This window comes from Schistocerca gregaria, chromosome 4 (assembly GCF_023897955.1).
Source record: "Schistocerca gregaria isolate iqSchGreg1 chromosome 4, iqSchGreg1.2, whole genome shotgun sequence".
NCBI classification, from domain to species: Eukaryota; Metazoa; Arthropoda; class Insecta; order Orthoptera; family Acrididae; genus Schistocerca; species Schistocerca gregaria.
This window is the reverse complement of record NC_064923.1, coordinates 404,752,048-404,766,592: the sequence shown is the minus strand read 5'-3', so window position 1 is coordinate 404,766,592 and position 14,545 is coordinate 404,752,048. Positions and strand designations below refer to the sequence as shown.

The 14,545-nt window shown below is 41.6% G+C and overlaps 1 protein-coding gene across 3 annotated transcripts in view; it reads left to right on the top strand.

The window, feature by feature from the left end:
* Positions 1 to 14,545, top strand: part of LOC126266882 (paraplegin) — an 86,494-nt gene that overhangs the window by 25,800 nt on the left and 46,149 nt on the right. For all 3 annotated transcript variants that reach the window (XM_049971548.1, XM_049971546.1, XM_049971549.1), the window contains exon 5: positions 6,371 to 6,535. In XM_049971548.1, coding sequence (XP_049827505.1) covers positions 6,371 to 6,535 — 165 coding nt within the window. The remainder of the gene's footprint in view (positions 1 to 6,370; positions 6,536 to 14,545) is intronic.

Here is a 14,545-nt window from a genome sequence, read left to right as displayed (position 1 = left end):
GGTCATGTCCAGATGACAGAGGCGATAAGGTGACCATTTGCGAGAAACATAAAAATCCAGTTTTGAGTCTCACAAATTTTCATATTTCCCTATTGATGTATTCAATGCCCAGTGTCAGCTAATGTAAATGAGTAACATAAGGAGAGCAAAGTTTTGGTTATACTAAAGTTGAGGGTTTGTTACTCTTATATCTGTTAGATGTTATAACTAAGTAAACGTTGAAGTAATACACCGATAAGGAATTAAAGGTGTTCATAGATATACTCCTAATAATCTAATCAGATATATGTAATATCAGCCTGATGTGGCATATAGACTGGTGGTTTTTGGATGGATCTATCGGGTTTGTTAGTTATTTGGTAACCGTGATAGTGTTACGGAGATGTTTAACAAATTCAAGTGGCAGACTCTGCAAGAGAGGCGCTCTGCATCGCTGTGTAGCTTGCTCGCCAGGTTTCAAGAGGGTGTGTTTCTGGATGAGGTATCGAATATATTGCTTCCCCCTACTTATTCCTCCCGGGGAGATCACGAATGTAAAATTAGTGAGATTAGAGCACGCACAGAGGCTTTCAGACAGTCGTTCTTCCCGCGAACCATACGCGACTGGAACAGGAAAGGGAGGTAATGTCAGTGGCACGTAAAGTGCCTTCCGCCACACACTGTTGGGTGGCTTGCGGAGCATAAATGTAGATGTAGACGTAGATGTACTTCGACCATCATCAGTTATTTCGCTCCCCAAATAGCAAAACTCCTTTACTACTTTAAGCGTCTCATTTCCTAATCTAATTCCCGCAGCATCACCCGATTTAATTTGACTACATTCCATTATCCTCGTTTTGCTTTTGTTAATGTTCATCTTATATCCTCCTTTCAAGACACTGTCCATTCCGTTCAGCTGCTCTTCCAGGTCCTTTGATGTCTTGGACAGAATTACAATGTCATTGGCAAACCTCAGTTTTTATTTGTTCTCAATTGATTTTAATTCCTACTCCGAATTTTTTCTTTTGTTTCCTTTACTGCTTGCTCAGTATACAGATAGAATAACATTGGGGATAGGCTATAGCCCTGTCTCACTACCTTCCCAACCAGTGCTTCCCTTTCATGCCCCTCGACCCATATAACTGTCATCTTGTTTCTGTACAAATTGTAAATAGCCTTTCGCTTCCTGTATTTTATCCCTGCTACCTTTAGAATTTGAAAGAGAGTATTCCAGTCAACATTGTCAAAAGCTTTCTCTAAGTCTACAAATGCTAGAAACGTAGGTTTGCCTTTTCTTAATCTTTCTTCTAAGATAAGTCGTAAGGTCAATATTGCTTCACGTGTTCCAGCATTTCTAAAAAGTCCAAACTGATCTTCCCCGAGGTCGGCTTCTACCAGTTTTTCCATTCATCTGTAAAGAATTTGCGTTAGTTTTTTGCAGCTGTGACTTATTAAACTGATAGTTTGGTAATTTTTGCATCTGTCAACACCTGCTTTCTTTGGGATTGGAATTATTATATTCTTCTTGAAGTCTGAGGGTATTTCGCCTGTCTCATACATCTTGCTCACCAGATGGTAGAGTTTTGTCACAACTGGCTCTCCCAAGGCCGTCAGTAGTTCTAATGGAATGATGTCTACTCCGGGGGCCTTGTTTCGACTCAGGTCTTTCAGTGCTCTCTCAAACTCTTCACGCAGTATCATATCTCCCATTTCATCTTCATCCTCTTTCATTTCCATAATATTGTTCTCAAGTACATCGCCCTGGTATAGACCCTCCATATACTCCCTTCCATCTTTCTGCTTTCCATTCTTTGGTTAGAACTGGGTTTCCATCTGAGCTCTTGATATTCATACAAGTGGTTCTTTTCTCTCCAATGGTCTCTTTAATTTTCCTGTATGCAGTATCTATCTTACCCCCAGTGAGATAAGCCTCTACATCCTTACATTTGTCCTATAGCCATCCCTGCTTAGCCATTTTGCATTTCCTGTCAATCTCATTTTTGAGATGTTTGTATTCCTTTTTGCCTGCTTCATTTACTGCATTTTTATATTTTCTCCTTTCATTAACTAAATTCAATGTTTCTTCTGTTAACCAAGGATTTCTACTAGCCCTCGTCTTTTTACCTACTTGATCCTCTGCTGCCTTCACTACTTCACCCCTCAGAGCTACCCATTCTTCTTCTACTGTACCTCTTTCCCTCATTTCTGTCAATTGTTGTCTTATACTCTCCCTCAAACTCTGTATAACCTCTGGTTTAGTAAGTTTATCCTGGTCCCATCTCCTTAAATTCCCAACTTTTTGCAGTTTCTTCAGTTTTAATCTACAGTTCATAATCAATAGATTGTGGTCAGAGACCCCATCTGCCCTTGGAAATGTCTTACAATTTAAAAGCTGGTTCCTAAATCTCTGTCTTACCATTATATAATCTATCTGATACCCTCTAGTATCTCCAGGATTCTTCCTTGTATACAACTTTCTGTTACGATTCTTGAACCAAGTGTTAGCTATGATTAAGTTGTGCTCTTGCAAAATTCTACCAGGCGGCTTCCTCTTTCATTTCTTTGCCCCAGTCCATATTCACCTACTATGTTTCCATCTCTCCCTTTTCCTACTCTCGAATTCCAGTCACCCATGACTATTAAATTTTCGTCTCCCTTCACTACCTGAATAACTTATTTTATCTCATCGTACATTTCATCAATTTCTTTATCTGTGTAGCTAGTTGACATATAGACTTGTACTACTGTAGTAGGTGTGGGCTTCGTGTTTATCTTGGCCACAATAATGTGTCCACTATGCTGTTTGTAGTAGCTTACCCGCTCTCCTATTTTTTTATTCATTATTATACATACTCTTGCATTACCCCTATTTGATTTTGTATTTATAACCCTGTATTCACCTGACCAAAAGTCTTGATCCTCCTGCCACCGAACTTCACTAATTCTCACTATATCTATCTTAAACCTATCCATTTCTCTTTTTAATTTTCTAACCTACCTGCCCGATTAAGGGATCTGACATTCCATGCTCTGATCCGTAGAACGCCAGTTTTCTTTCTCCTGATAACGACATCCTCCTGAGTAGTCCCCACTCGGAGATCGGAATGGGGTACTATTTTACCTCCAGAATATTTTACCCAAGAGGACGCCATCATCATTTAACCATACAGTAAAACTGCATGCCCTCAGGAAAAATTATGGCTGTAGTTTCCCCTTGTTTTCAGCTGTTCACTGTACCAGCACAGCAAGGCCATTTTGGTTAGTGTTAAAAGGCCAGATCAGTCAATCTTCCTTACTGTTGCCCCTGCAACTACTGAAAAGGCTGCTGCCCCTCTTCAGGAAGCACACGTTTGTCTGGCCTCTCAACAGATACCCCTCTGTTGTGGTTGCGCCTACGGTACGGCCATCTGTATCGCTGAGGCACGCAAGCCTCCCCACCAACGGCAAGGTCCATAGTCCATGTATACGACTTTCTTTTATGATTCTTGAACCAAGTGTTAGCTGTGATTAAGTTAAGCTCTGTGCAAAATTCTACCAGGCAGGTTCCTCTTTCATTCCTTACTCCCATTCCATATTCACCTACTACGTTTCCTTCTCTTCCTTTTCCTACTATCAAGTTCCAGGCACCCATAGATATATCGATACTGTTTTTCAATATATCAAGGGCTGATAATGATTTTTTAAAAAATATATAGATATATCGGATTCCTGACATTTTTAAAAATATCAACAGTGCTAAATGGTACACTTAGTATTACTGCTACGTCAAGTGCTGAATCATCATCGTCATTGGATGTCATGGGTGTCCTAAAAGGCAAAGTGTTTGATTTTCTCCTTGAAGTCTCTCTGTTGTTTTTTCCTACTGTTTATTTTGCAGGAGACGACATATTGGGTGGTACTGAGGATACAGATACTACTGATTTCTTGTTTTACGAGGTAGTCAGCTTTGTTGGGGTATCAGTTTTCACCTTGATCACGAGACCAGAGTAAATGGTTGAGCATTTATACATACATGGTTGCAAGTGCAAATGAGACCTACTACTAACAGTTAGGTTTTTTTGTAGGCAACCACCTTAATGCTGGAGTTTACAGTGGTGTCAGGGCGCACCAAGTGGATTCAGTGTTTGATGCAGCACTTCACACAATACTGAGGACACTTGCGTAGCTGGAATGGAATCAGATGCCAAAATTCATAATTTGCTAATGGCTTTGCAGGCTATTCAGTAGCTCCACCCAGGTGACAAATCATGGAAAATGAATTGTTATACGCAGCAGCCAAATAGTGGCTGGGACACTGATTGACTGGCAATGACTCTTTAATACATTGCAGTCTATCAGACTGGCTATTGTGTATTTCTATCCAAGAAAAGAGATGTAATGAAGTGACTCATACCAAACCTAGAGCAGGGCACTTCCCATTGATGAATGGTTTCCTCCTTCAGTGAGAGGACCCTCCGCACTAAACGCTTTGGAGACCCAAGTCTGAGCATAGCACAAGCCACCACTTTGTGTTAAGAAGACCATCCCAAGTATAGGTTTGGCTGCGATTTGCTCAGCGTGTGAGCCATCTATTGCTCAAAAACTGGACTCATTTTGTATGAGAACGATATCGCTTCCTGTCCCATGACTGGTGCTGCTTTTTGTTGTCAATTTCTAGAATTATTTGGAAAAGAAGCATTGGCAAACATAACAGCTGCTGTCACAAATGGCAGAGCAGCCAATATGATCACATAGGTGTAATTTTGTGCCTGTACTCATTAGGTTTCGCAGTTTGCTTAATTCTACTACCAATACATAACATTTGTTGAGAAAGCAAAAAATTTAGGAAACTCAAGAGCGAAGAACTAAAGTAAATATGGAAAATAAATCTTGAAGTTTGGTCCTTTCTTAGTATGTATTAATCTTGAAAATACATCAATTGCATATGTGCCAGTAACACTTTCAATAATAGCATAAATGACCATTTTTTGTCTTTCTCATTGTGTATCAATGTAAGAGACATTGTATTCAGAATTTGGGATTTTTCTCCTGTCATGGTCTAGGCATTTAATTTGTTGAATGAAAGATGAAGAACGAAGTTCATCCAAGCGCACAGCAACAACTGCTACTGAAGGAGACACCATTTGCATGTCAATATATTCTGTGTATTCTTTGCATTGAGTGAGCTGTTGCCACTGAAATTGTACAGGAGCCTTCATGTGGTTTGGTAGGTGTGCTTTTGTTAAGTCAGTAACCAAAAGGTGTAAGAAATTTCCGGAGATTTTCAAAATATCATGGAAAACTAGCCACAGAAATGTCTAATTGCTTCCTTGTCCCAAAATAACAGTAGATCTTCTCACAGGACATGTAAAACTATAACATTTTTTGAGAAGCCTTGAATCCAAATGTTGCTGCATTTATATCACAACCCAGGTGTTGTCCCGTTGTGATAGATTTCTGTTGCCAAAAGTGGAAAAAATAACAATGTCCTTAATTTTGGTGTCTGTTGGAGTCAGTATCTGCCTACAAATTGTCATAAACAGCCTCACCAAGGAGTCGTACAACCAGCCATTCACATATATTTCTGAAAGTTGACATTGGTGAATAAAACTTGAAAGTTCCTCAAAAGGTGTGAAAGTAGCTTTACAAACAAATCATGAATTTGCTTTACTTCTCCAAAGCTTTCTGGATGACCCTTATACTAGGGTTGGAACTAAAGTAGTGGCAACTATTTATTCACAGCCAATGCGCCTGTTACTGTCCTTCAATGTAGTCACCAGCATTATGTAGAACCCGTTGCTAGCGATGTCGAAGGTGTAGTATACCGTTAGCAGAGCCTGCTTTGTTGATGGTGTTAATGGAGCAGTCTACTGCCTGTCAAATCTCTGTGACCAGCTTTGCGAAAGAATTGCCGACAATTTCTGTGCAAACCGCCCATCATTTTGCACGACAGTGCGTGGGTGCATACAGTACAATCAGTGTCTTCTCTGTTCGGTTGATGGAACTGGGAAGTACTGTACCATCCACCATACAACCCAGATGTAAGTCCTTGTGACTTTGATTTGATTCCAAAGATGAAGGAACCACTTCGTGGCATTCGCTTCAGAGCTGTTCCAGAGATTCGACAGCCAGTAGACCGCTACATTCGCACCATCAACAGAACAGGCTCTGCTAATGGTATACTATGCCTTCCACATCGCTGGCAATGGGCTCTACACAATGCTGGTGACTACTGTAAGGACACTAATGGTTGCGAATGCGTATCTCTTTTGTATTGGTTGTGAATAAATAGTTGCCACTATTTAAGTTCCAGCCCTCATAGTTACTGTTTTCACTCAAAGGCATAAGTTTTAGAAATGTTGTTTTAGTTAATTTCTTTGGATCTATATTCACAAGATTGTAAATTTTGCAGACTCAACTTGGCCGGGCAAAGTTTACACTGGTTGATCCAATGACTGGTCCAGGGAAAGGAGTCCATTTCTCAGATGTAGCAGGTCTTCAAGAAGCAAAAATAGAAGTTATGGAGTTTGTTGACTATCTAAAGAGACCTGAACATTACAGGCGACTTGGTGCAAAGGTAGGTATATATTATATTATTCAAGTACTTATTATGGCTTTGTTACATGCACTTTGATTAATATATGATGTGATGTCTTATGACCATCACTGAATAATTAGCACTGCTGTGCAGAACACTGTATAGCTAATACAGGGTGTTTCAAAAATGACCGGTATATTTGAAATGGCAATACAAACTAAACAAGCAGCGATAGAAATACACCGTATACAAACTAAACGAGCAGCGATAGAAATACACCGTTTGTTGCAATATGCTTGGGACAACAGTACATTTTCAGGCAGGCAAACTTTCGAAACTACAGTAGTTAAAATTGTCAACAACAGATGGCGCTGTGGTCTGGGAAGCTCTATAGTACGATATTTTCCACATATCCACCATGCGTAGCAATAATATGGCGTAGTCTCTGAATGAAATTACCCGAAACCTTTGAAAACGTGTCTGGCGGAATGGCTTCACATGCAGATGAGATGTACTGCTTCAGCTGTTCAATTGTTTCTGGATTCTGGCGGTACACCTGGTCTTTCAAGTGTCCCCACAGAAAGAAGTCACAGGGGTTCATGTCTGGCGAATAGGGAGGCCAATCCATGCCGCCTCCTGTATGTTTCGGATAGCCCAAAGCCATCACACGATCATCGAAATATTCATTCAGGAAATTAAAGACGTCAGCCGTGCGATGTGGCCGGGCACCATCTTGCATAAACCACGAGGTGTTCGCAGTGTCGTCTAAGTCAGTTTGTACTGCCACAAATTCATGAAGAATGTCCAGATAGCGTGATGCAGTAATCATTTTGGATCTGAAAAATGGGCCAGTGATTCCTTTGGAAGAAATGGCGGCCCAGACTAGTACTTTTTGAGAATGCAGGGATGATGGGACTGCAACATGCGGCTTTTCGGTTCCCCATATGCGCCAGTTCTCTTTATTGACGAAGCCGTCCAGGTAAAAATAAGCTTCGTCAGTAAACCAAATGCTGCCCACATGCTTATCGCCGTCATCAATCCTGTGCACTATTATCGTTAGCGAATGTGTCTCGTGCAGCAATGGTAGCGGTGCTGAGGGGTTGCCGCGTTTGAATTTTGTATGGATAGAGGTGTAAACTCTGGCGCATGAGACGATACGTGGACGTTGGCGTCATTTGGACCGCAGCTGCAACATGGCGAACGGAAACCCGAGGCCGCTGTTGGATCACCTGCTGCACTAGCTGCGCGTTGCCCTCTGTGGTTGCCGTACGCGGTCGCCCTACCTTTCCAGCACGTTCATCCGTCACGTTCCCAGTCCGTTGAAATTTTTCAAACAGATCCTTTATTGTATCGCTTTCGGTCCTTTGGTTACATTAAACCTCCGTTGAAAACTTCGTCTTGTTGCAACAACACTGTGTTCTAGGTGGTGGAATTCCAACACCAGAAAAATCCTCTGTTCTAAGGAATAAACCATGTTGTCCACAGCACACTTGCACGTTGTGAACAGCACACACTTACAGCAGAAAGACGTCGTACAGAATGGCGCACTCACAGACTGCGTTGTCTTCTATATCTTTCACATCACTTGCAGCACCATCTGTTGTTGAAAATTGTAACTACTGTAATTTCGAAAGTTTGTCCGCCTGAAAATGTACTGTTGTTCCAAGCATATTGCAACAAACGGTGTATTTCTATCGCTGCTCGTTTAGTTTTAATTGCCGTTTCAAAATACCAGTCATTTCTGAAACACCCTGTACATGAGAAGCCATTTGAGAGACAAACTGCAAGTGAACATGCGAAGAAAAGACCAACCCTGCATCATACCTCCCTGTGTAAAGTGTTTGAATGAATGGCATGCTTCCAGCTTTCTTATGCACGGTAGTCAGTCTGAAGTTATCTATTATTCCAGTATATTTCATTGTTTGAGGCAGAATTTTCGTAGTTGTTGTGTCGAAGCAGTGTCTGTACTATTAAAATTCATGTGAAATAAGCATCTCGGCTTCCTACTTAGTCAGCGACAGATGAATAATAATGTATTTCTACCTAATTAAAGTGTAACAAAAACAAGAAGGCCTTGATGTGCATGCATGTATTTCAGCAGCACTGCTACCTGTGCATAGTTATGTAATCTCTTGGCTTTAATAATGAGATAGCGTGTGTCTTATCCCATTATACAATTAGAAAAAGTTTAACAAATAACTAATTCTGCATTCATTTGTTCTCTCAGTGCTGCATGTATTATCTCAGTATTTATCAAATAATAGTTTTATTGGTGTTAATTAACCTTTGACTATTATGATTAGTGCACATCCTTCTCATCCAAATTACACATTTTGGGAAAACATCAAATTTTGTGCATCTCTCACTGACTTCACTTATTGACAAAGATAGTTGACTGTAAAAAATCTGCTTTGGCCAGAAAGCTGACTGTAAAAAAAACTTGCTTTGGATGTCAGTTCAATGCCTAATTAAAAAACTGGGATAATGCAGTATACCACGTGCTCTGTCAAAAGTGCTAAAAATGTGTGGCATGGGGTGATAGATGTTCTTAGATTAATTAGACTCATAGTGCAGTAAGAACTCTTGATGACAAAATGTGCCATGTTTAACATTTGTAGAGTTCTGATTCAGGAGAGGAGACTTTTAATGGCAGTTATTTACCTTGCACAGAAAAAGGCTTTTTGTGGTCTCAGCAACTTTGAAACTGCGAAAGACACTGAGGGCACACTTGTTTCTTCAGCCATAATCCATTAAGTGGTACAGCTCCTCTGACCATGAAGGCTTGCAGCTCAGCTGTATTTCAGCATTCAGTGTCACCAATGTAGTTAAGTCCCTTATATGCACAATGTAACTTTTGTATCTGTATTGATATTGTCCAGCTTTGTGCTTGGCTTTATGAGCATAATATGAGCTGTGTCATACCTGATAGGCCATATCATTCTGTCATGTCTTTCCTTTCTTCAAGTTGCCTTTTTCCAATGTGTATTCTAGTGTCAGTTCACATTCTCCTCTCAATTTATATCCTTTCTTTGGTAGTCTGCCACCAGTTTGTCAGATACACATTCTATGGTTATTGATTGGGGAGGATTTTGCACCAAGAGAATTCTGTGTAAGTTTGCGACAAACTGTGTGCAATATTCTTGAAGTGCACATGATCTTTGAGTGCTGTTTGTGACTACTGTAAATCCTATGCAATCATTTTATTTCCTCAGCAGAGCAAGATGCCAGCTATTCTGATTTTCATTTTTACAACGTGTACTATTTTGTTTGTGTGTAATGTTTCCTCTCATTCCTTGACACAAATTGAGTGCCACTGATGCCAAGCATTTGCTTTGCTTTGTATTTGTTTACAAAGTAGTAGTTCACTGTCTCACCAGTAAAAGTTTTACAGTCTGCTTTCTGCAAAAACAGTGTTTTGCATACAACAGAAGCTTCTCCAAGTTCATCATGAGCTGTGTAAAATCACCTTATGACATCAGGAAGGGTCCTAGCAAATGAGCAGCAATGATGTCTTTGGTGCCCTAGATTATGTGATGCATTAGTCCTTGATGCCTTTGGTAGCTGTTATTGCCCTTAGCAATTGTCATATGTACACAGAAGTTTTATCACTGTTCTACTTACACCAAAGATAGGTTGTTACTGAAATTGTGACCAAACTATACTTTTATGGCATTCTTACATCCTTTTCAGTCTTGAACATTTGAGTCGTTCATTCATTTTGAAACTGGGTAACGCCTCAGAAAATTTTGAGCACTACCTGCTCTGTAATTGAATACTGCCACCACCCTGTTCAACTTTCTTCCACTTCATTAGTTGGTTGTGAAATTGGGTATGGCTTTAAAAATAACAGTACAGTTTCCTTAACTTATAGGTTGCCCACAGCCTCCTTGCGTCACTTCGGTACTTCCAGTAATCTGTTCCTGTTATTTTCTTTGTGACAATGAATTTCAGGTGATTTGTCTTGCCTTTTCTTCTGTTCTCCACTGTTTCTTACTCAGCCCTACTCTATCTGCTTCTGTTGTGCTCTACAGTATAACTTGTTACTCTTGTATGTGCATCCATTTCTAATGACCTCATCTATGAGATATTATTTCATCCCGGCCCATTGATCAGTGGTGGAAACCACACTGCTGCCAGGCATGCAAGCAGAACCTATAGGCTTTTATCTGCTGGAGTGGCCCCTGTGGGACTTGGACTTATATTGGTCACCTGCTTAATGCAGGAATATGATTGGCGCTATGTGATAGGCTTTAGGCTTTGTGGCCCCGACATAGCACTCCCCCTCCATGGAACCAGGAGGGCTGCTGTCAACTGACATGGGTGTGAGCGCCTAAGTGAGAGTAGGGCTCCCTCATCAATGTTTCATAGATCGTGAAGCCTGTAGTGGAGATGGCTGCAGGTTATTGTCGATGCTCCTGGTTCTTAAGTGCTTGACACAGGAATAAAAAACTGTGGAAAATCTTCAGTGAGAGGGTTTGGCGCACTCCGTGGGTGCACTTGATTGATGTGCTTATGGCACTTGGAGACATCTTTGAGTTGCACTTCGAACATTGCCTGACCTAAGAGAGGCATCAGTCACCAGCACCTTGTGTTGTCAACCCTTGGAGAAAATTAGCACCTAGACGTTATCTTGGAGGAAGTATCGGTGGTGGCTCAATCAGCAGGAAGAGGAGCTAAGGACCATCATCTGGGTAACCTAGAGTTGTGATGGATGTAGCCAGCCTTGCAAATTTTTGGCCATACTGGACTACTGTTGAATCCAAAGCTTAATTTGGCCACAACTTCTTTGGCTTTAGTATCTGTGTGTAAATAGCCGTTGGCACTGCCTCAAACTCTGGGTCTTGGTCCATGGGTAGGCACGAGAGGATGTCAGTATTGGCGTGTTGTGCCATTGACCGGTATTGTATATTGTATGTGTGTATTTAGCTGTTAGCATCTTGGAGACGAGTGTAGTGGGGTGTTCTACCCCATTGACTTGGGGGAAACGACTGCTGCCACAGTTACAGGTTTGGATGACTCATATGGCTTGAGACAGGTTTGACAAAGAAGAGCTCATTTGAGAAGCTGGAAAGCATTGTTGCATGTGGGAGCCCAATTCTGTTTCACATTTTTCTCCAGTGCCTTGTGAAGTGGTTAAAGGATGGCATGAATTTTCTATAGTATCTGAGCTGTCCCAGCACAGATTTTGTTGTTTAGTGTTGTTGGAGACAGGGAGATTCTGGATGGCCCATATATAATGGAGTATGGTCCGGATACCTGCTGCACTGAGCATATATCTCAAATACATGACTTTTGGTATTAAAAAACAGTATTTTTCTTTGTTTCACTTGAGATTAGCCCACTTGAACTTGTGACAATAATGTCATCTGAGTAGTTGACTGTCTCCAGCACCTCTCTCATAAGATTTGTTAAGTTGCATTAGAGGATAGCCAATATGCTGGCAATACCAAATGGGAGCCAGTTGATGACTAAGATATTTCTTGGTGCCTCATCGAGCAGGAGTTGGAGATATATGTCATGCATATCAATTTTTGTGAAGATCTTGCAACTGGCAAGTCAAGCCAAGCCATGATCTTCACTTTATATATAGGGGAGGCATCATCAAAGAATTGGGTGTTTTGTGGTTTTGAAGTTTCCAAAAATCCTTAGTGAACCATTCAGTTTTCTGACAATGATGCTGGGAGTGCCCCATTGACTGTTAGATACTGAGGTCAAGGTGTCCTATTTTGTACGTATTGGGGCTCTCTCTGAAACTTATCCCTGAGCACGAAAGGAACATTGCACTCTTTAAAGAAAGACAGCGTAGTCAAGGGGAGGAGTGCAACAGTAGCCTCAAATCCTGTGGTGCTGGACAAGGGGCGCACAAAATTCGGTTCATACTTGGGGAAAAAGATCCCTCAGGTATGAGCTGATCACAAAGGTTTGGATACTACTAGTGCTATCGTAGACTTCCAACCACAGGCAATTGAAAAGTTCTAACCTCAAAAGTTTGTAGCCTCCATCATATCAACCACAATTAGGCAACCTGTTAATGAGACTGCCTGGTACTGAACTTGTGCAAAAAACTGGTCCTCTGGCCATGATAGTGTCATTGCTGTAGCTCTTAAGTTCTTTGGAGAACTCATGGAACGATAGAGAGACCAGCACCAATATGTTTCCAAATTAACAATGGTTATTGGAGACCGTTTGAGAAACCACTAGCCCAGTGTTGACAGCTATTGTCAGCATGAGGACCCTATTGGAGATTGGAAAAACGACCTGTACATGTAGTACATCTGGAGGGAAAACAGTGGATGCCTCATCTGATCCTGAATCCAGGGGGTAAGCACAATCCTTGTTCATTTTGAGAGACAATTGGCAAATTTCTGTCTGACAAACATTTGCTATTGCAATAGTATCACTGTTGACACTGATGCATCATGAAACAATTTCTGCAGGAGAACAGCTGTTGGAGACGTTGCTTGCCCGCACTGTCTTCACCTGGGGGGAGTGACTCGGGCCAGTGTGGAGGCCAAGCCTGAGGCTGTGCCAGCAAGTTGTTTGGGTAGCAAACACCTGAGATAAGTCCAATGCTGTTGAGAATCCAAAAGATTGTTCGAAAAGCCATAGTGATGGGAGAGGGAGGGGGGGGGGGGGGTCACAGTCATATACATTCTGGAGTTCAGCACACTGATAACAAGCCCCTGGACAGATCCTGTAACCTGGCTATCCACTCCCTATATGGTTGTGCAAAGAGCTTACGGCGGCTGAAAAACTTGTGACGGGCCACCACGATGTGTGCTTGGGAGCCAAATAGTCCAGTAAGCAAGACTTCAGACATTCATACTGGAGGGCATGTGACTCAATCTCTGGGTTGAACTGCTGCAGTAGATGGTACAATTCAGCACCTGCATAGACCAAAAACACCATGCACTGCTGAATGTTAACTATGATACCATGTACCAGGAAATGTTATTTGAGACCACTGCATAATATCCCCATACCTTTTTTGTTGAACGGCTGGAATGTGTGCTGTTCAAAATCCTGTCACCAGTGAATCATTGCATGTCAAGCAATGGGAAAATTCCGGTGGAGGCATGTTGACTGTAACCATCTTCTCCAGCAGCAGCTCTTGCCTCTGTTTATTGTGTAGACAGCAGTGACATTTCAGAAGCGCTGTCCACCAGTTCAACATCTAGTGTAGACAGCAGTGACATTTGGGAATCACTGTCCGCCAGTTCAACAGCTGGTTGTGCAGCCATGCTGTCACAGAAAGTAAATGTCAGTTCACTCCAAACAATGGAGTTCCATGAATGAAAACATCATCCACCTGGGATGCAAGACACGCATGAAACTGAGTTCAACACAGAAAAACACCTTGTCACCAGCTGATATGAGGTGCACTGAGAACACAGCCTGGGTAAAGAATGTTGAACAAGTATATTCATTAAGGAACAAATAAACTGAATCTCCACCTTGAAGCAAGTTCTACATGGATAGTATGTAGATAAGTTTAGTCAGCATTCAGCACTTGAGTTACACAATAATTGATGTTAGGGCAGAAGGCCCGAAGAACATGTCAAAGGTAATTTCCAGATTCACTTGAGAATAAGAAGTTAATAACACAAATCCTTATGACAACTAATACTAAAGTCCACACATGTTCCCAGTGCATAAGCAATGGTTTGGCAGAGATACTGACTTACTGACTGGAGTAAAACATAAAAGGTCATGACTATTCCTTAGTGAGAATTCTGATAGATGATCCACCATTGCGGTCAGCTCCTGGCCGAAAGAACACAAACGACTGAACTGAACTGAACTGAACTGAACTGAAGTGAACCAAACAGAACTGGCATGGCCTGCCTTGACGCAAGCCTAAATACTGTGTAGTTGCCAGGATATAGCCAGGTCTGTTTGCAGCCAAGTGACTGTGTGGAGGTACCTTTGATAGTGACCATGCCATCACCTAGTGACGCGGTGGGTGAGTGAAACCTTCAGGGTGGTGGTTGCTGTGGCCTTGCTATGTACATCACACTCTCATCACCATTGCATGGTTGGTTGCCATGT